The sequence below is a fragment of the Hemiscyllium ocellatum genome, chromosome 10 (assembly GCF_020745735.1).
Source record: "Hemiscyllium ocellatum isolate sHemOce1 chromosome 10, sHemOce1.pat.X.cur, whole genome shotgun sequence".
Taxonomy (NCBI): Eukaryota; Metazoa; Chordata; class Chondrichthyes; order Orectolobiformes; family Hemiscylliidae; genus Hemiscyllium; species Hemiscyllium ocellatum.
This window is the reverse complement of record NC_083410.1, coordinates 57,395,245-57,418,232: the sequence shown is the minus strand read 5'-3', so window position 1 is coordinate 57,418,232 and position 22,988 is coordinate 57,395,245. Positions and strand designations below refer to the sequence as shown.

At 39.6% G+C, this 22,988-nt stretch overlaps 1 protein-coding gene across 5 annotated transcripts in view; it reads right to left on the bottom strand.

Annotated features, from left to right (window-relative positions):
• The window catches only part of LOC132819436 (echinoderm microtubule-associated protein-like 6), a 512,298-nt gene that overhangs the window by 443,784 nt on the left and 45,526 nt on the right, over positions 1–22,988 (bottom strand). For all 5 annotated transcript variants that reach the window (XM_060830942.1, XM_060830941.1, XM_060830940.1 and 2 more), the window contains exons 2-5: positions 22,333–22,492; positions 18,883–18,981; positions 11,079–11,147; positions 3,889–4,074 (exon numbers count right to left, since the gene is read on the bottom strand). In XM_060830942.1, the coding sequence (XP_060686925.1) occupies positions 3,889–4,074; positions 11,079–11,147; positions 18,883–18,981; positions 22,333–22,492 (514 nt within the window). The remainder of the gene's footprint in view (positions 1–3,888; positions 4,075–11,078; positions 11,148–18,882; positions 18,982–22,332; positions 22,493–22,988) is intronic.

Sequence of the window (22,988 nt, the reverse complement as noted above, 5' to 3'; positions counted from 1 at the left end):
AAACTCCATTTTTAGTAGAACTGTGGGTGTCTCAAAATCCCAAGGAACTTAGCAATTCAAGAAGATAATTCACTACCACTATTTCTAGGAGAATTAGTAATGAGCAGTTAATACTGGCTATAGTGAACATCTTGTCTATCATACCTGGGGCACAGCCACATTTCTAGGCCTTACACTTCAATAAGGTGTCTGAGTCAAAGGTTGCACTTCAACAGTAAGTCCCCGATTTATGAACGTCCGACTTACAAACGCTTTGCACTTATGGAATAGATTGAACATTAATGTTAATTTTAAGGAACAGACATTTACTCATACTCACAAACTGATATTTTAGCTTGCATTATATTGTGTTCCGATTTGCATATGATTGACTTACAAATATACTCAAGAATGGATGTGAGGATATAAGGACTTTAAGAAGTGTATTTTGCCCTGGTTTTATTATGAAGAGAAGTTGAGATGGAGGTGGCGAGCAGACTGTTCCAAGTCAACAAAGTAAACAGCCTGTGAATTCTTGTTTTTTTTAAAAATGGTTGGAATAATGGAAGCAGCATGAAGGGGTGGGGTCGAGCTTCCACAAAACCGGGATTTTTTTAAAGAGGTAAAAAGTGAGGTCTGCAGATGCTGGAGATCAGAGCTGAAAATGTGTTGCTGGTTAAAGCACAGCAGGTCAGGCAGCATCCAAGGAACAGGAAATTCGACGTTTCGGGCCACAGCCCTTCATCAGGAATCATTCCTGATGAAGGGCTCTGGCCCGAAACATCGAATTTCCTGTTCCTTGGATGCTGCCTGAACTGCTGTGCTTTAACCAGCAACACATTTTCAGTTTTATTAAAGAGGGTCGTGAAGCTGGGCACGAAAGCTGTCATTCCTCTGTCATTTTACAGCTAAAAGCTTGGGTTCTCTTCCTGCTGGTAGAATTGCTTATGAGACAATTTATTTTACTGAATTTGCCTCTGCCAAGGGCATGTTATGGGATATTGCTACAGAACATATAATGCTACAGAGCAGTACAGTCCCTTCATCCCTCAATGATACGCCAACCTGTGAAAATAATTTGATGCCCATCTAACCTACACCATTCCATTATTATTCATATGTATGTCCAATGCCCATTTAAATAACCTTAACGTCGGCGAGTCTACTACTGTTGCAGGCAGGCCATTCTATGCCCCTACTACTCTCTGAGTGAAGAAACTACAGCTAATATCTGTCCTGAATCTATGTCCCCTCATGTTAGCCTTCACCATCCGAGGAAAAAGGCTCTCACTGTCCACCCTATCTAACCCTCTGATTATCTTATATGTCTCGATTAAATCACCTCTTTACCTTCTCTCCAACGAAAACAGCCTCAGTTCCCTCAGCCTTTCCTCGCTGGACCTCCCTTCCATACCAGGCAACATCCTAGAAAATCTCCTCTGAACCCTTTCCAAAGCTTCCACATCCTTCCTATAATGTGGTGACCAGAACTGCATGCAATACTCCAGGTGCAGCCTTACCAGGGTATTGTACGGTTGAAGCATGACCTTGTGGCTCTGAAACTCAATCCTTCTACCAATAAATGCCAGTAGAAATCGGATGAAGATTAAGAGAGGGAAGAAGGAGCAAATTGGATCAATACTGTATAAGAAGGAGAATAAAGGAGTGGAAGAAAGGAACAGAAAGAAGGATATGGTTGGAGTTCAAGTGAAATGAGTGGAGAAGGATTGAGAGAGTAAGGGATGGGTTTATCGACTGGTTGGTAGGCATAATTTCAATGGAATGGGGAAAGAAAGAGAAAATTGTATAGGTATCAAAATTGCACTTCTCACAATGTTAATTAAGTTTTCAGTATCAATTTATGATTTCTTTCACTAAATTGCTTTGGATAGAGGTTCAAGGGTGACACTATAGGCAGCCAAGTTTGGAGAGTGTAGAATTACAAGCATTTCTTTAAACAAGTACACAAGGAAAACAAAGGTCTCCATTCATGTCGGCTCAAGATGATGAAATATCACAGTTTGGATGATAAATCATCAACATTTAGACAAATGTATCCATAGGTACCTTTGATGATTCAGTAATAACAGATAGCTTAGTTTGAGGTTCCATCAGTATGATTTCTGATATCGGGAGCCTACAGGTTCAGTAAATGCATGAAGATGACAAAGTGGGAATAGATTTGTTGGAAGAAGCCATCACTGCATTTGAATATTACATGCAGTTTATTAATGTGGTAGAATGCAATAATGTGTAAATCAACAATTAATGCATACTTATTAAATACCAGCATGAGCACAAAAAATATAAACCCATTATGGTCATATTGTAACACAGCTGAAAGTCTGAAGAATGGGCCTTTAAGACTAATAAACAATATATAAGAATGTGTTCTAAACAGAAAGATTCAATTCAAACACTGCATAAAGATTTAGATGCTATTACAAATATAATGGTATGTAAAAAAATATTAACAGCAATTTTGAAGGAATGTTGATGGTGACAGGGAATACCAACATTGATAATACATTATGAAACAAAGAACTATAGATGCTGGAGATCCATTCAAATTCAGTACAGTACTATCTCCAAAGATACTGCCAAATCTGCTGAGTTTGTCCAGCAATTTCTGTTTTGGCTATGAAATCCTCAAGTAGGCCACTTTTGCCCATCTAATCTTTTCACTTGAGATGTAGATTATAACCCTCCTGATTTCAGTTGCAGTGTTCTCATAGGGTCTCACTATTTCTTCCTTTATACTCCATTCCACTTATTATTGTAAGGCAACACTTCAGATATCTGAAGTCTTCTACTATATTCACCTTGTCAAAGGGGCTCTCTGCCATGGCAACAATCTGGGTCAAAGGCCAAAACATAGCTTTTCACATATGATGCATGATAGGCATTTAAGAGTGATGCTTATTGCATGCAGGCATGCTGGGTATTGTAGGCAAACATTGACACTTGTGAAAGATATATTCGTACTGAAATACAATCTGCTTTATCAATGCATTTTAAAATGAAATGGTGTGACTCAATCAATTATTTTAGTAGTTGTAGTGGTATATTCCTTGGTATTCACCTATGTCCAAACCATGGGTGGTGGTAAAAGGTCTTTTTACAGCTAAACCCAAACTAAAGAATTAGACGGATATAAGCTTCTGCCTTAACTCCTTTGGCTGCTCTTGCATGGTCTCAAAAGCAAGGAGTATCCAAAATATCTGAGTAACTTGCTAGCTACTGTGGACGATCAATTCAGAGCGTATCTCTACTTTTACCCCTTGCTACATTACACTGAGAGTTACTAACTTTGAGGCAAGCAAGAACATAGGCCCTAAGGACTACCTCAGCCAAGAGGGATTGGATGCATGTTGTTGACATTATTAGCCAACTGAGTTAATTGATCCCCTCCAATTTCAATATATAATGGTTAACACAAGTCTTTTTACAGGGGATAAAAATAAGAAAAATACCTGAAGTACGCACCAATTAGTAATGGAGGGAATTAATTTTAGACTAAATGATTTAAATTCAAATTTTCCATGCTTTACTGTTATTCTAAGCACATTTTCAGCTGTCAAACAACATTTAGAATACTGCTTACTGTGATAGCAGATGCAAACAGGACTTTTTATTGACATTCAGTTATCCTGTACTCATCTGCAGAAGCAGTTTCATGCTATTCCAGCACCGCATACATTTTGAACAGCAAACAACTTCGCGTATGTAGGTGGGGAGAAGCAGACAAACATAATAATTTGAACCTCAAAAGTTAAAAAATATTTTGATATGTTCATGAAGATATAAAACATTTACTTTGTGATTAGAACAACTAAACTCATTGATAAAATATATTAATGTTAAAATAAGAGAGAGAAAAACTATGGACTGTATATCAGATTTACTTACTCCATGAGCTCCCTGAATTGTGCGGACCAAATTTAGCCCTTTCCAGACGTAAATATCGCCATTTAATGCACCAGAGTATGTAGTTTCATCTTTAGCACATGCTAAACACAGAATGGTCTGTAGGTCACCAGTTTTACCAAAGATTCCCCTTTTGGGTGTTAGTGCATTCCCACATAATGTCCAGAACTGTAACATGAAAAGATAAACAAAACTTCACAAGTCTACACATTTTAAAATAAATCAACATTTTCAATTAAATTGTTGTTTTCACAGCAACAGAAGTGACAGATATCATGTATGCTATTTCTTTAATTACTGCTATGTATACTTCCATTATCTTCCATTTTAAATAAAAAACATATATTTAATTTCCTTTGATAATCTCTACTTCAATATCCACTTATCTGTTTTATCCCCTGCATTTTTTCAAAGAATGTATTCTTAATATTTTTGTCTTCTTTTTAAAGATGACAATTTCAAATCATGGAAACCCACTCATCTAGTTTCTTTTCCTGCTTGGCTATCCAGCACCATCACAAACCGAAAGCATCACTGGATTCTGGAGTGCTTCAGTTGACAATACACGATGCTCTAACTTTGGACCAATCGAGACCAGCTCTGGAATGGTAAGATCCTGAAAAACTGCACTGTCTAGCCAGAAAGTGTGCACTCCCCACTTAACTGGTTGTTTCTTGGGGTTATCATTAAACAAATATGACCCTGACCTGATCAACAAACAAATGAAAAGTGTAACCAATACGAATAAATCGGCAAAATTAAGGCCAAGGAGATAATTAAGATTGTTACAGGAAAATGGAGACATATTAAAAGGGTAATTAGAGGAGCAAAGAGAAACATAGAAGAACAGGTCCAAAGATGAAACAGCATTAATGTAAAACAACTGTGTCCACTAGGACATACACACCTTTTCTGTCACAATTGTCATCATTGGTGTGACCGGTCAATAGGTGTCTGCTTGTGCTGTCCAGTGAGCCACTTGTCTGAGTCCTGACTGTCATTTCTACACTTCTGCATCTCTCTGGCCTTCATCCTGTATGGAGTGCTTGCTGCCTCTTGCTATTTCCAACTGCACTCTCCCCTATTTCTGTGACTCATTCAGCAAGCCACTGGCCTGACCAACTGCCAAGTCCCTATATTCAGGAGGTAGGAACTGGATGTGATCATCATTAATTCTAGACACCATGTAGTCTCAGGGTATTATGTCAAAATGCAAAAGAAAACCACATATTGATTATCACAAACTACCTTCCTCGACAGATAAATCAATATCCCTTCATTTTGAACACCTTCAGAAAAAACACAAATAGTAGCAAGGGTAAAATCTGTAATTTCGGTGAGGCACTTCAAAAGTGGCTCAGTAGTATCACAATTGACAGAACTGACCAAACCTTGAAGGACATCTTTTGGATACAGGCGGTATCAGCTGCAACAAGAAGGAAAAGTCTATTTGATTTCACTATTGTCAATCCACTTGTTGCAGGTGTATCTATCTATTGGTAGGACAGATCACTGCACAGCACTTATAGATACAATGGACTAAATATTACCATTTATTGACAAAGTATTTTCTTCCCCCAAATGAAACACATCACATTCAGACCTCCATGGTCCATGATATTTTTTACACAATCTTTCACTCTAGATCTTATTAATTTTGCAACTGCCGTCTTTGGCACCTATCCCATAGATTCAAGTGGCAGAAAAGTCATAATTAGATGCCATTGCCAAGAGTTTACATTTACGCTGCTGGTGCCATATTTAAAACCCAGATTTGCAACATTTTAGATACTGCATGCCAGGGGCTGCCCTTCACACTGCAATTGTGTATCATATCCAAAAGGAAATGGCCCAGGAAGGCATGTCAGCTCCTCCTCAGTTTGGTGGTAAGGACCTGAAGGTGCAGACAGATAGGGCAATAGAAAAGGACAACAGTGTTTCACCCTGTTGACTGGCAAAGAAGGGCTTGCCTTCAGACTTAGCCAGCCTACTCCAAGATAGCAACTTGGGTTCAGGGCAGTGTTCCAGGTAAAATGTAACATACAGTAGTGCAGGTAGAAGGTTAATGATCTCTTCAATTTCAGAAAAGATTTACAAGGATGTTGCCAGGGTTGGAGGATTTGAGCTATAGGGAGAGGTTGAATAGGCTAGGGCTGTTTTCCCTGGAGCATCGGAGCCTTATCGAGGTTTATAAAATTGTGACAGGCATGGATAGGATGAATAGACAAAGTCTTTTCCCTGGGTGAGTAAAGTTCTAGTTCTAGTGAGTCCAGAAGTAAAGGGCATAGGTTTAGGGTGAGAGGGGAAAGATATAAAAGAGACCTACAGGGCAATTTTTTCACACAGAGGGTGTTACGTATATGGAATGAGATGCCAGAGGAAGTGGTGGAGGCTAGTACAATTGCAACATTTAAGAGGCATCTGGATGGTACATGAATAAGAAGGATTTGGAGAGATATGGGCCAGGTGCTGGCAGGTGGAACTAGATTGAGTTGGGATATTTGGTCGGCATGGACGAGTTGGGCCGAAGGGTCTGTTTCCGTGCTGTACATCTTTTTAGATTTTAGATTAGATTACTTACAGTGTGGAAACAGGCCCTTCGGCCCAACAAGTCCACACCGACCCGCTGAATCAGGACCCACCCATACCCCTACATTTACCCCTTACCTAACACTACGGGCAATTTAGCATGGCCAATTCACCTGACCCGCACATCTTTAGACTGTGGGAGGAAACCGGAGCACCCGGAGGAAACCCACGCAGACACGGGGAGAACGTGCAAACTCCACACAGTCAGTCGCCTGAGGCGGGAATTGAACCCAGGTCTCTGGCGCTGTGAGGCAGCGGTGCTAACCACTGTGCCACCGTGCCGCCCCTTAGAGTCATCTCTATGACTCTAAGTGCTAACATCTTGCATCTGCTAGCTCTTACTTACAAGGCCACCACTCATTCAAACTCTGCCACTGCACATTCAACCCACCAAGACTTATGGACTATAATTCTCAATACTGTATGTACCAGTCCACTTCATTCTCTCAAACTACCAATTATTTCTGCCTGGTGCACTTTCAGCTCCCTCACTTGGGACACCTCACTAACAACTCTCCTATTCATGTATAACTGCTAATTGTACTTACAGTCACTTCCACAATACTCAATCTCTCCCTTTGTCACACTATTAGGCCCTGAAGCTGGGTCCCTTAACTGACTGCTGCAGTACCCCACCGGACTATTGTACCCCGTGACTCCACCAAAGGCTAGTTCCCTCTGACTTTCACGCATGATTATCCGTTGAAAGCACATGCACTATGTTTACTGTGTAAGCTGCTGGCATGTGCTATAGGTGTGACATTAACACAGCATGGTGCTGTACAGCAACATGTCCATTCCCTTGATCTTATGGTCCTCCAAATCATGACAAGTTGCTGCCTCTCCCTTTGCGTTAAAAAAGTACAAGCCACAGAGGCTGACAGCTTCCAATTCAATACAAAATGAATAAGCAGTAAGAATGGAGCTAAAGAGCGTAAGATGCATCCTGTGTAGACACCCAACATGGGTGTGTTTCCTTTCATGTAGTGACCTGGCAGAAACATGCAAGTCATATATGGCCCTAGGCTTCAAAGTCAAGTCCGGAGGGGCTGAAGTGGTGTGAGAGTTGATCTGAAAACAACATGGTGTGGTCAGACTGGTGGTTTGTAGTTGCCAACTTGTACTGACAAAAGATGGAGAAGGACGTACCCATAAAGTATGCAAGGATCTTGTGATGTTACTATTTGGATAGACATTCAGAGAAGCAAGTGCTGAGCTGCTGTCACCAGATTACCACTCTGGTTTTAATGTCAAGAACTGGCAGCATTTAGTGCTCTGGGAAAGAGAGAAGAATTAAAAGTTGTACAAAAATGAGGCGAGTTTGGCTATTACTAGCATACAAATGCGTGCAAGTAAGATAGTCATTGCTCATTTGAGAGACTTTGAACTCACTGTTAAGCTTTCGGTGGAGAGAAAATGTTTTTTCTTAACAGTTTTATTTTCATTGTATTTTCCCATATTTCTTGCAATTGCTCACAATACTCTAGGGAATGAAAAATTCCCATCCAATATTTTGTCTTCATACTGAGGTTAATCTTGTCTTGTGTGTCAACATCATCGTGCCAAATGTGAAACATTCAGAATTAATCTATCAGCACAAAACTGGATATTCATGAAGCATCAACGGACGGACCATCAGTGCAGAAAAACTGCATTTTACAACTTCAAAGCCTGCATATCCTTCATCCTACTATGACCATCAAGCCATGATTAAATGAGATGTCAGGAAAAACAACCTCCTGAAGCTACAATATAAGATGTAGCTTGTTATAGACAAAGTTAACTCACTACCCAACAAATTGACATGAACAAAGCTTTGTTACTTCCAATCATGTAGGAAAGCTTTTACACAAACAGTGGAACTCAGCACAAGTGCAAAGAACAGGGATGTAACATTTACAACTACCTATAGCCATGATCGCTGAGTAGGTTATTGATCTTAGCTTGCTACTGAGTACTCATCATCACAGATGCTAATCCCAAGCAATTGGTATCACTTCAGGTGATATTGAAAATCTTTGGAGCATGAATATAACAAGTTCATAGGCCTGGCAACATTGCAGCTCAAGCGTTAAAAATTTCACACTAGTGGGGCTCACCTGGCCAAGCTGTTCATACTGATACAAAACGTCTACCTACCCAATAAAGTAGAAAAATGTCTAGGTATGCCCTCTCCACAAAATGAGGACTAACTAAACCAGCCAATATGGTCTCCATTCTTAATCATCACAAAATAATGAAAGATGTTGACAACAATTATTTTAATTTCAAAAATACACTATTCATAAGTATCATCTGTAAGTTGATAAAAACATCTCCTAAATAAGTTTTGTAGAGAATTTGCAGAGAAAAGAAAACAAATATTGGAAAATTTGACATTTCTTAGAGCTTTTCTACAGTTTCCAACTTATGCAGATAACTACTTATATTCATTTTCAGACACCAAGAGGGTCTGACAATTGAAGGAGTTGTTTTACTTTGACTGAAGGACTCTAGATGGCGGTCTTTTTCCAATGCACCTTAGTGGCAACTGCAGCTTTAGTGAATTCCTCAGCAAGTAGTCCTGAACTTGGAATGTGCTAGTTTGCAACGCTCGGTCGAGGTCAACTCTTTATACATGAAGACCAACAAATTTCGGGCAGACAAAAGATCGTCTTTCCTCAAGTTAATGGTTCTCCATTTGATGGCTGTCTGGCGTGCATCCGGGGAAAAGCCTGTAGAGCACAGAGTCCTGCATCATGAAGCTGCTCGGGATTAACCTTAACAAAAATCATTGCATCTCTTTCTACCTTCCTTACAAAGGTTTTTTTTCCAGAAGGTGATTCAGTGACATCATCTCTTCACCATTGTAGTTGCTTCGAGGACAGTAAGCAGTGGCATACAGAGAACCAGGAATGCATGAAGGATCTGACAGGCAGATAGTGGCCTTCTCACCACAAACCAAGCTATGAAAAGTGTTGACAACAGTACCATCAAGTGGCACTTACTCAATAATTACTTTTTCATCAATGTTCAGTTTGGGTTGTGCAATGTCACTTTATTGATGGCCACATTACAGCATTGGTGACCATTCCTTACATTATGTCAGCATTTGATCAAAGGTGACGTCAAGGAGGCCGAGTAAAATTGAACCTCTTCACAGGCTGGAGCCATATCCACCACAAAGGAAAGATGTTGTAGCTGTTGGAAGCCAATCAACTCAGTCCCAGAACACTTACACAAAAATTCCACAAGCTACTGTCCAGGACAACCATCTTCAGCTCCTTCATTAATGACCGCTTCTTCGTGATAAGATCAAAAGTTGTTCACTGATGATAGCAGAGTGCTCAGTTCCATTCAGAATTTCTCAGATAATGAAGCAGACCCTGCCCATTTGCAGCAATCTCAATATTCAGGGTTGTGATTGTAAACAGCAAGTAACATTCATCCCACTTAAATGCAAGGATATAACTATCTCCAAAAACAAAGAGTCTAATCATCTCAGTTTCAAAGTCAAAGGCTTTATTATTGCTGAATATTCATCCCCAATAGCCATTGAGCAAAAATATAATTGGAACATCTTTATGGATATTGCGAGTACAAGAATAGGTCAGAGGTTGTGAAATTTAAAGCGAGTAAATCATCTTCTGACTCTCGAGTACAAAAGTGCATTTTTTTTTATTTTTGCTTGTGAACTGAATTGGGGAAATGACTGCTTTAAACCAAGGACTGAGGGAGGAACTGCACATTTATAAACAAGTTACTGGAATTCAATGAGAGTTGTGTTAATGCTCTCAATTTGCAAGTAGTTGGGGAAGGGGAGTTAAGCAAGCATGGCACTGGGTTGTGTGTGCAGAATGAGATTTAGCTAGCCAGATTGCTGATTGGTTTTTGCATTTGTGACCAGTTGTGGTCATCAGCCTGGTGACAACATGCTGATTGGTTCATGAGCAGCTGAACAACTGCTTTTTGTGAATGATAAAGGGACATGATCTCCAGGCTAGAAGAAACAGGTTCTAATGTCTCTATCTCTCTAAAATAAAAGTAACGGATGCCTGAGAAAAGCCAGATATTTTCCTGTTAGTTGTTGTAAACTATTACTTTTGCCCAGTATTTAAGAAACTTTATAATTAGTGTTCCAATGACCCTATCCTTTCTGCAAAATAATGAAAGAATCCAGAAAGAAGATCAGAGCAAAGGTGGTCTTGAGGAGCAAAAGCAAATATCATATACAATCCTGTGGACTTGTGGTATTGAACTGTTCTTTCCCCGGGATGGTTTCTTCCAACCATAAGACCATTCTTTTGTTGTTTGCTTGTAATCTCAGTCTGAGTTATCAAAAATTACAAAGATATATCAAAGATTAGGTGAGTGAGCAAAACTATGACAAATGAATTTCAACATGAGTTTTCCACATTGGACTAAAATGGGGATAGGACAGGGTTCTTTCAAAATACTAAGTTTTTTTTATTTATTGGCTTTGCAGTTTTACTACATTTAAGTCTTTGGAAGAGGTAAGCACAGAAAGTTCTACTGCAATGAAAACAGCTACTTGATAAGTCATTTTACAAATAATATGCAGAAAATAAACTTAGTTTATTTACCTTAATATGTTTCACGCCACAGCTAACAAGTCTATTTTGCTGATATGGATCCCAAGCAATATCAAAGATCTGCAAACAAATGGAATATTTCATATTCTTTGTGGTGAGCCCAATTTTGAGAAATATCATTAGAATTACCATCCAAAAGTATAAACAGATTATTTAAGGACTATAAATCCAAATCAAAGTTCACAATTTGTATGTAATTGCAAACATCAAGAGAAATCATAGAAATCTTAAATAGATAGGATTGCAGCTATTAATACACTTGGAATAAAATAAATTGTAGAAAAAAGCCAATTTTAGCTGCCTTCCATCATTAACAGTAATGCAGATGCCAAGATTGGCCAAACAAAACTGTCAAGACATGAAAACCAAACATACTCCAGGCGAAACCTGTTGGACTGGAATCCTAAGCTTCACTGAGTCATTTATGGGTCTGCATAGTTGAGTGTCACAAGATCATAGTAGCAATTTTTATACTGCATCCAGCAACAGCGATCAATAGTTCATCTCAGAGTTCATAACTTTTATTGGAATGGCCAATTGATCTCCTGAGTGCTGCTGGTAAATCTATTGGAAAAAATAGTTCCCATATGTGCAGCTTATGTATGCACACTTGGCTACTGTGGCTTGCAATCAGTCTTCTGAGGCTTGTTGTTCTCCACATTTTTCTATACTTACTTGTGGGATGTGGGCATTGCTGGCTGGCCAGCATTTATTACCTGTCACTAGTTGCCCTTGAGAAGTGATGAGTGAGTGGTCATCTTGAATTGCTGCAGTTCAGCTGCTGTAGGTTGGCCTACAATGCCATTAGGGAGGCAATTCCAGGAATTACTCAGAACGTACTGTTGACAGGGCTGACAAGTATCATGCAGACACATTCTGAATACTCAGAGCAACTGAAGGAGTAAGTGAGAGTCAAAGATCAACACAAACAGAAGGACAATGAAATAAAGAAACAAATTGAAGAGATACAGGCAGAAAGATAGCGAAGGGACACAGAGAAAATTACAAACTTGGGCGAAGAGAGGCAGAAAAAGACAGACACATCTCAGGGCAGGGAGAGAATGAAACACAAATTGGACATAGAGATAAACACAAACTAGACGGAAGTTGCATGAAATACAGACTGGGCATGAAGAAAAATAAAATACAAACAAAGGAAGGTGAGAGCTACTCTAACAATGAAGAGCTGATGGCATCCCATGATGTGCTTTGTTATTTAATGTATTTCTTCCCTCAATGTCAGGCAGTTTCATCATTTGTCTCTAAGGACTGAGACTCTGATCCCTTAAGCTAGGCTTGCATGGTGCAGTGTGGGAGTCAGAACACTGATTTAAGGTTGGTCTGACAAGAGTCGTCAACTTGAAACATTGGTCAAACAGCCTGGCACGAGGAAAAATGTACATCAGTGGCACACATGGGTGAATGGCAGGACATGTGCTAGGATTATATTAGCAAGAACCAATTAAGGATCTGCAGTCAGGACAGTCAGCCAATTACCAATGCCAAACAGGCCCTGATGCAGATAGCCACAATAGGCACATAGGAAACAGGGGCAGGAACTGGCCATTTGGTTTCAAGTCTGTTTCCATAATTCAAATAAGGCAAGATTCACCTTCCACCTCAATGCCATATGTTTGATATCTTTAATATATGGCAATCTATTGATCTCGGTCTTGAACATAATTGTGTTTTCACAGCCCTCTGGAATAAAGAATTCCAAAGACTCACTGGCCTCAAGATGAAGTAACGGTTTCTCATCTCAATCCTAAAATGGTCCACTCTTTCAGAGCCAGTTCTCAGGAAAGCAGGTGGGGAGGCCAAAATGCATAAAAGTGACTGGATTACACTAACTTTAAACAAATTAAAGTGCCAGGAATTCCTGTGAGCATGTGTGCATACATGTGTATACATGAGTGCATGCATGCTTTTGTGACTCTGAGATTGCCGATTGCATCTGATACCCCGGACTCTCAAGGGCTTTGATATCCAGAGGAGGTTCAAGTATGTTGTGAGAGAATCCATGTCCTTTAACATTACTTGGTATGTGTTGGGGTTGGGGCTAGGCTTTGGTATGGGGCTCCAGCACAAGTGCAGAATACAACAGGGGGAAGGGCTGCACATGCTCCATTCTGGGTTTCCTTTGAGAGGGCTGAAAATGTGTTGCTGGAAAAGCGCAGCAGGTCAGGCAGCATCCAAGGAACAGGAAATTCGATGTTTCGGGCATAAGCCCTTCATCAGGAATGAGGGCTTTGAGAGGGGGCAAAAATCAACTTCAGGACTGTGCTTTTGGGCATACAGGCAAGCCCAGATGACTAGATTATTCTGGTTTGGGGAAACAGTAGGAGCCCAGAGGCAAGAGTCTTGAGAGTAACAGCAAAAGTACAGTGGCTGTTCTGTGCAGCTTGGTAGTTACAGCTCAAGAAAACTGGGAACAATGTCAGATCAGTGAAGCTGAAGCCAAGTCTTCTCAGTACATCTTGAGAACAGAGATCATATTGATAATTAGATCCTAGGATTCAGCCTAAGAAATCCAATGGGGCACAGTCTCAGAAGAGTTTGAGTAACTGTAGGGTGAGCAGTTGCTGAGGCAGCCTGAACTGGAATCCAATTGCCTTACAATCTCTTGCAGGCAGAAGTAACAAGAAGGTTTCACACCCAAGTTGGAGCCACTGGTGTAAGAAATTATAAAATACATTGTTGAAGGACAGGAGTTAATATCCTACATGAGGAAGACAGAGTTTAAAGGACTTTTTTCTGACTCAGTAATCACTATAGCAAGAAAACTCATGGGACATGTCATTGTGTCTGCCATTTAATGTGCAGCTTTTGGGTGTTTGGCTACTGTGTTAATTCTTGTTAATCTCATGATAATTATGGATGTTGGAGTATGACAGATAATATTGACTCTTTGCTTTAGTGACCACACTGTAATAAAGATTCTTCTGTTTGTTTAAAATCATTGAACATAATGGCTTTATTCATTAGTAAGTAATTGGGATTTCACACTTTATCTATTTTACAACACATGTTATTGCTCCCGAAAGAGATCTTTCTCAGGATCATCACATTTATCCTCATCTATAGAGGAGTTTTATTTTTCCCTATTGTCCTGACATAAGAGCTCATCATGCTGTCTGGTCACATCGTTCAATGTGCGACATACCATGCTGCACATAAAACCCACTGTAGTGCATACTGTAGAGACCCTCTAGACATGTTCAGAGAATAAATGTGCATTTTTAACTTGCTAATGGTCTATCCAATGATGGCTGTGGTGGATTGCAGTGTAGTATTCTTCTGCTGCACTGTGGGGATCACCCATACTATCACCAAGGTCTTTTTGGTGGGGCGGGGGGGGGGGGGGGGGGGGGGGGGGTAAATTGCCCTCGTCACCAAGGATTCAGCCATGAATCTAGAAAGGTGCCTGAGAAATCTCAGACAGCTGCAATTTCTGCACCATAAAGGAGTCATGAAAGCTCCAAAGGAAATACTCTCAGTTGTGACTGTAGACCATAGAATCCCTTGTGATACACATATGCTGCTTGATATCCCAAGAAAGATCTAATGGTAAAATACAGTCAATTATCCATGGAAATGAGCAATAGCTGTCATTATCTGTGCTGGACCATTAACTCATTGACATGAATAAAAAAGAGGGCATTGGTCACCTCTTTGATATACCTGTGGGGTTCAGACAAACAAAATACCACACAATGTCTTTGAAGCCCTGGAAACAAATAGTGGAAAACAGGCTGAACAACAGAATCACTTTGAGAGTTGCAGGCAAAGGGCTGCTGCCAAATTCGTGTGGCTGCAGGTCTACAGTGGGATCTGGCAAATTTCAGTGACTGCTTTCAAGAACAGTTTTAGGAGTCTCTGGCATTGCCTCTTGTGCATCTCAAGCTAGTTTATGCATGTCCTGAAGACATGCTGACTTGCCATGACCTTCTTCATCAATGTCTTCCTCTGCATGATTGCCTCCATATCAACTTTCCCCTCTACTGCTGCCTATTGATGGCCTTACAAACTTAGTTGTGATCAGCAAGAGCCCTCCTTTATCACATCCCTTCCTCCTGCAGCAGAAGTTGTAAGACTTTTAGGGGTATGAGAACAATAGGCATTACACCAAGTGAAGCTTATATGAAGGGTTGAAAAGTGGCGCTGGAAAAACACAGCAGGTCATGCAGCATCCGACGAGCAGGAGAATCATGTTTCATGCATAAGCTCTTCATCAGGAATGTGGCCTGACATGCTGTGCTTTTCCAGCACCACATTTTTCGAATCTGATCTCCAGCATCTGAAGATCTCACTTTCTCCAAGGAACTGTGTATAAAGGCAGACAATACTGTGAGAATCCATGTGTCTACCATTTTCCTGCATAGACCTCTTGAGCTCTAGAATTTTCTACTCCTTCCATTGTCCACACTCAAAACTCAAACTGTCCCATACTGGCTTCCTTCTGCCTTGACCTCTAAGCAGCTATGAGTTGGTTTTGGACATAGCCAATAACAGTATATAAGTGGTACTAAGAAATTGTAAACCATGACATTCAATCCCTCTCTCATGACCCTCAACTTTGTCCCTATTAATCTCGACCTTCACAATATCACTGTGCACTTTCTACTTGTAACATTTGAACCTCTCACCTTCACTCTGAACATAATCATCATGGAACTTGACATGCTCTTGGTCCTCCTGGCCTACCCCACCATTGTTAAAATTCCCCTTCTAATCAAAGACCACTCTACATTATTCTTAGAGTCTCCAATGGTATTCCCTGTAAGACCTCTGAACATCCCAACCTCAGACCTGACCTGACCACATTCCAGTGAATCAGACTCCTCTGGATGAACACAAACTTACCCTTAGTCAGCTAGCATCCTGGATGTGACCACAGGACTCAACTTTGGATTATACTAACCCCACCCTTTAAGCCTCTTGTTCCATTTATCTTCACAGGCTGCATCTCTCTCCTCCAACCTAATTCTGATCACTCCCAAGACATTAAGCCATTCCCAGTAAATACTTCAGTGCATTGGCCCCATCCAATGTCATCTCAAAAAGCCCTGTTCCAGTCCTCCACATCACTGCCCAAATGTCGAACTCCCTCTCACACCTAGCTCATCTGTGCCTTTCCTGAACCTTCCATTCATGCTGCAATTCTCCCATTCCCCTTCCTTGTTTAGTCAAAACAACCATTCACCTTAGTCAATCTGAATAAAGTTGACTGAGTGAATGCTACCATCAAGCCAACGTGAAGCAGAGCCATGCTGGACTCACACATCACTGGTTGCGAAGGTAGTACTTTATTTCAAAGCTTTTAAAGGTAATCAACAGTCATGAAATGCAAATAGATTACAATGAGGAACTTGCTACAGTTCAGAATGAAGCCCGACTTATTATTGTCACCCATTGTCATAATATCAAAGTTTCAGCTCACATATAATTAATTAATTCTTCCCCCCATGTTTCCTGTTCCTGCTGTCATCATTAAATTCAGCTCTCAATATGCAATTATTTTGCATTTATTTTTATGCTACATTTAATAATGCTGACTAGATGCAAAATCAAATTCAGAGGTGGTAAGTACAACAAAGGGTGTCTTCAGTACTTTTGTTAAATGACTGGGCATATAATGCTCACAGATACACAGAGAGATGGTAAAGATCTCTCAGGAAAGGTCAGCAAGACTGCTTCTTGGAGAAAATAAGCTAAATTTATTGCTGATATTCCCGATGGGTCTCCAGTTGGTTAAGTGCCAAACGACAGCCTGCTGACTGCTATTGGAGGTCCCAGCTCCTGCAGGGAGAACTGACTGCAAAATTTCAAAGTCAGAGCAATAGCACCACAAACTATAGCCACAGGTAGAAGACCCAAGGGTGAAGATAGTCACTGGAGCTCTGAAATACAACTGAGTGAAGCAGGACTGCAAGATCTCTGGGACTAGTCAGGGTGACTCCTGTGAGGGAGATGGGGAGTAAGGGAAGTTGGCTTAAAGGGGTGGGGTAAGTGAGGCTAGGAGGTAATATTTAATTCCACCCTACATCCTAATTCGGTAGCCTTCAGCATTTGTCCTTAACAAGTCAGAGAATCTGGGGTCTCACTGCAAGGCATATTACCGTCCAGAAAGTTAGGTCCTTTTGGGACCATCCTAACTGATTAGCACCTGAGACATGTCATGCTTATCCTTCTTCACGAAGGATGCAGCTCACTTACATGTCCTCATTCAATTCCAGCATATTTGGTAGAGGGACAGCTGAGGGATTTGGGATAATTTAAGAATGTAAGAGTCATTACAACTTCTAGAAATTGTATGCATATCTGCATGATTCAGTTACAGCAAATCACAGATGACTTAATTACTGAGGGAATGGAATCTCTTCCTGCTCATGAAGATGCCACACTGCTCTAAGAGGAGTCTTGATGACCACATAAGTACAGTCAATGACTCCCATATACTTGCTGAAATTCAATCATGATCCTTAGGCCAATTGCACTCAACATCTAATGGACCTGATCAGTTGCAAACTTGATATGTTGCTCATGGGACATGGCATCCATGAACTCCTTTATGCAGCAAAGGGTTGCTGACAGAGAGTCAGCACAGATCTCTACACCATCCTTGTAACAAATTACAGGGACAACTGGTGAGTGCCAAAGGTATGTTTTGAGATACAGTCATTGGGTGTGCATCACTTTCTATTGGCATCATATCCTGCTCCAACATAGCATGCAGTTCTACCACCACCTCCAACTTGTTGCTGACACTGGTGCTCAGACATTTCCATTAAGTTAAGTCTTTGACCATAAACCTTTTAATCATATAGTGCATCTATAGCCATGTACCTACACTCTTGCCTCCAAGCGCCTTCCACATCCAGATATTCTCAGTGTCGGAGCTCCCCTGGCTGATGCACAGATGTTCTATCTAGCTGCATCCTCTATCTGTACCATTCTCCTTGTCAAAGTCTGAAACTTATAATCCCATAGTCAGATGATTCCTCCACTATGAATCAGTTCTGAAGAATCTTGTCCTGCTTCCAGTGGCTGCTGCAGGCCAGTGAGGCACCTATCCCCTTGACCTCATCCCCTGCAGTGCTTCCATACTTGCATCTACAATTAAGACAAGGAATCTGCCCTTATGAGATAAGCAGGGATAGATATATATGTGGGTATAGATAAATATTCTGGAGTTTTGCATTATTTCCTTTAGGATTCAGAAACTACCATTTCCTGAATACTTTTAGGAAATTTATTCAGCAGTATATGTTATGTCGCATCAAATGCTGTTTAATTCTATGAAAGAATTGGGCTTAATACATCAAATTATTGTTTCTGGCTGCATGCTTTCTTGTGTTCTGATGTGCACGTGTAACTATTGGTCAAGCACAGGATTGAACTTGGCTGTGGTGCTTCTCAAGATCAAGTAGGCTCACTCAATGATCAACATATGAAATGCAGGTCATTTGATGACACTAGTGAATTGCACACAAACACAGCTTGCATCTTCAAGATAGTAACAGAAAAAAATGTGCAATAAACAGGAAAATATCAAACAAAAATATCTGTGGGAGGAAATAATCTATCCAATGTACTATGAAATTCTGCTGTTATATCAAATACTGAGGAGAACCAAGAAATATGCAGAAGGTTATGGATTTCTACATAGATAAATATAACATTCATAGGTCTCAAACTGCTTTCCATTTTATAATACCGTCAAATAATTTTATTGATATAATACATAGACTGCACAAAGCTGAACACACCAGAATGACTGCAAATGGTGACTTACCCTATCTGAGTGACCAGTTGCTGTTGCTAGCACTTTTCCTTTCTTCCAATCCCAGATGCAGGCTGTATTTTTGGCATCCAGACCTACAGAGGCTAGGCGCTGTAAGAAAATTAGATCAATTGCTTCATCATGTCAAATAAGTTATATTTTTTAATATGCCATAAACACTCTCAAGCACTTTTCTCCCCAGTTTCACGCAGGTAAGTGGTTTTGAACTTTAAACAATTTGAGCTCAATTATTACAGAGATTTGTTCTTATTATTACAAAAAATATTAACCACAAATGAATCACATTCAAATGTTTACTTTTGTTTCAAATGTATTTACAAAATGACATTTTTTTAAAAAATCTGTTTGCATAAAGTAGATGTGGTTGGTAAGTCCAGCACTTATTGCCCATCTCTAACTACCATCAAGAAGATGCCAGGAAGCCAGCATCTTCAAAAGCTCTATTCCAAGTGATGCAGGTACACCCCAAAGTGTTGCTACAGAGAGAGTTCTAAGATTTTAATGTAGGGTCAGTGAAGGAATTAATTACAAACAAAAACAGAAGTTGCAGGAAAAGCTCAGCAGGTCTGGCAGCATGTGTGAAGAGAAATCAAAGTTAATGATTCAGCTTTGGAGACCCTTCCTCAGAACAGTGAAGGAATTAATTATAATGTTTATTGGTGATTTCTATCCTTTGACTGAAATGGGACGGTTTACAAATGTCAATATTAATAGTCTTTGGGAATAGAGTATAAAAGTAGAGAGGTTTTGTCAAAACTATAGAAAGCATTAGAAAAATATACTGGCACTGATGGCAATCCATAGAAGATACACTAGGTTGATACAAGTTTTGCAAGTGTTGTCTTACGAGAGGAGGTTGAGTAGGTTGGACCTGGAAGTAATTGGAATTTATAAGAATAAGAGGCAACCTTATTGAAACATACAAGATTCTTAGGAGGCTTGAGGGCAGATGTAGCAAAGTTACTTCCCATTGTAGGAGAGTCTTCGACCAGGAGGCATAATCGCAGAATAAGTATCATGCACTTATGACTCTAAGAGGAGTGAACCTGTCGAATTCTTTACTACAGACAAATGTTGAGGCTGGGTCATTAACTATATTCAAGGCTAAAATGGTGAAATTTTTAACCATAAGAGAATCAAGGATTATAGAAGGCAGTAAAATGGAGTTGACAGTTATCATATCAGCCAGAATCTCATGAATGACAAAGCAGACTTGATAGCCTACTTCTGCTCCTGCAATGCGTAGTCTTATTTGAGCAGAGAATCAATTTAGTTCAGAAAAAGCTGAAAATACTTAAGTCATCTTGGACAAGCTTCCAGAAGATTACTGGTCCTAGGTGGAAATATACTACAAATGACACACAAAGAAAGAAATGAGCGGAGAATGAGTGTGGTGTAAATAATATATTCTTGTTTTCTTCCCCTTAATTTTACTTCACTACTCCAATCTCCATTACTTATTACTGCTCTTTATTATTTCAATTATTTTTGATTTTGCTTTCATAATTTTCACCACTCAGGTCTTCCTTTACTTTATTTCTGACATGATATTCAAAATTACCAGGAGAAAGTTGCAGTTGGAATAAACAGGTCAACTGACAAAGGTCCAAAACAAAAAGTCCAAATGCCACAATAACATATCACACTTTCCAGAGAATTGAAAATAATGTTCAAAACTAAAAGAAAACTTAAACCTCAAACATGAAGAAAAACTGAAAATTACAGGACTGTTTTTAATACTTTGTAAAATTTTACATTATGTACAATATTACATTATTTACAATATTACATTTGTGAAACTTGTTATTTTTCATCGTGCTTCAGTGAGCTAACATTTGATGTAGGTTTTATAAACTTACTGAAGCACGATGAAAAATAACAAGTTTCGCAAACATAATGTTCTCTCTGAAAAATTGTAAGAATAGATATTGCTAAGATAAGGAAAAAAAATCAGGGTAATACACCAAAGGAAAGTACATATTAAATGTGCAACTAGAGAGATCATATGGCTTGAGAAGCTACGAATATAGAAAGTCTCAGCAGAACAGCAAACCATAATATATACCACTTAGGTAGTTTCTACTAAACTATGTGAACCACATAAATTATTACAAAAATTAGCAAAATTATCTTGATGCTGTTGAGAACTTGATTCTGATCAATAGCTAAATAAGAATACATCAAATTTGCTAAAGTGTACAGTTGGAATTTCTTGGCTGGTTTGCCTCAAATTTACATGCATTAGCTACTTATCCAAAAGTTGGAAAAAATAATCTGGTTAAAGAATCCAGAGGCAGAATCTTGCACTGCTCCTGGGAGCTGGAAGAATGGCAGGTGGAGGAAACTAATTGAATGAGAGACCAGGTTTCTGATAGCACATTGCAAGTTTGTAATCAGGGCAGATGTTATACAGTACATAAGTGTGGCCAAACAAAGAGACCTAGGGATGCTGGCGTATAGCTCTTTGGAAGTGGAGTCACAAGTAGACAGGGTGATGAAGGTGGTGTTTAGCATGCTTGGTTTCATTGGTCAGTGCATGAGTAAAGGAGCTGGTACAACAAGTTGTAGCTGTACATTGATGAGGCCACTTTTAAAACATTGTCAGTCTTCAATACAAAAGATATTGTTGAAGTTGAGGATGCAGAAAGAGTTACAAGAATGTTGCCACAACTGGAGGGTTTGAGTTATAGGGGGAGGCTGAATAGACTGGGACAATTTTCCCTGGAACAGGAGCTGAAGGTGACCTTATAGAGGTTTATAACATCATGTGGGACATGGATAGGGTGAATAGTCAAGGTCTTTTTCCTAGGGTGGGGAGTTCAAAAGTAGAAAGCATAGGTTTAAAGTGAGAGGGGAAACATTTCAAAAGGGCCTGAGGGGTAAAGTTTTCATGCAGAGGACGATGTGTGTATGGAAAGAGCTGTCAGAGGAAGTAATGGAGGTGTACAATTACACCATTTAAAAGGCACCTGGGTAAGTATATATGAATAGAAAGGGTTTAAAAGGGATATGGGCCAAATGCTGACAAATAGAACTAAGTCAAATTAGGACGTCAGGTTGGCACAGACGAGTTAGATCGAAGGATCTGCTTCCATGTTATATGACTCTAAGTTCTTGAAACACTGAAGATGAATCAATGTTCCTAATGCAACCATCAGGAAGATCCTTTGCCTGTCTTTGTATGTGTGCTTGATGTCATATTTTTATATTTTGGGAGTTAGTACATAAATATTGTGTTTCACTCAATAAAGCTGGTTCTATTGTTTATATCCATTCAGTTATAAGTTGGTCATGTGGTATAACTGTTTACTAAAAGAAAAATAAATATTTGTTGCAATCGATGCACAGAAATTTAAAAAATGGATGGGAGGTGCAATTCACTCTTCTTATATGATCATAACAATGATAAACTGCTTTCATTTGCAGATTTTACTTACATACCTGTCCATCAGAATCAAACGCCAAGCAAGCAATTCCATGCGTGTGAATGTCTTTCAGAATAGAAACCATCTGTACATTGTAAGTATCCCAAATGCAGATATAAGGATCCTTTCCAACTTGACCTGTTGCTACCAGACTTCGTTCAGGATGTAAGGCAAGGCTGGAAAGGAACGAACAAATCAATTTGCACCTGACATTTCATTACATTTGAATGGGAATATTTTTCTTATAAACTGGGAACTGACATACTTCAACACAGATTACCTAAAACCCCAAGTTAAATTGCATTATCCTCATGAATGGTACATTTTATAAAAATGAATAAGATTATTTTAATTGTTACAAGCATAATATGTTTTGGACTGTTTCTTTATAATAAATGAAGTAATGAAGAGGGTCACATGACCAACTCTATATTCTGTCTGACAGCATACCCACGTGGCTTGATATCATGGTAACTGGGGGCCCGGACTAAGATTCTCTGAAAGCAATATGTAGTATGTTAAAATGTGGAATCATAGGTAACTACACTGTCTGTGGTGAAAATTTCTGTCCCACAGCTATTGGATTGACAGTGATATCCTTTGTAGCTCTAGGATCGTTTGAAGGAGTTCTGCGACCACATCTTTAGAGAAGTGGAGCCACTATAGACACTA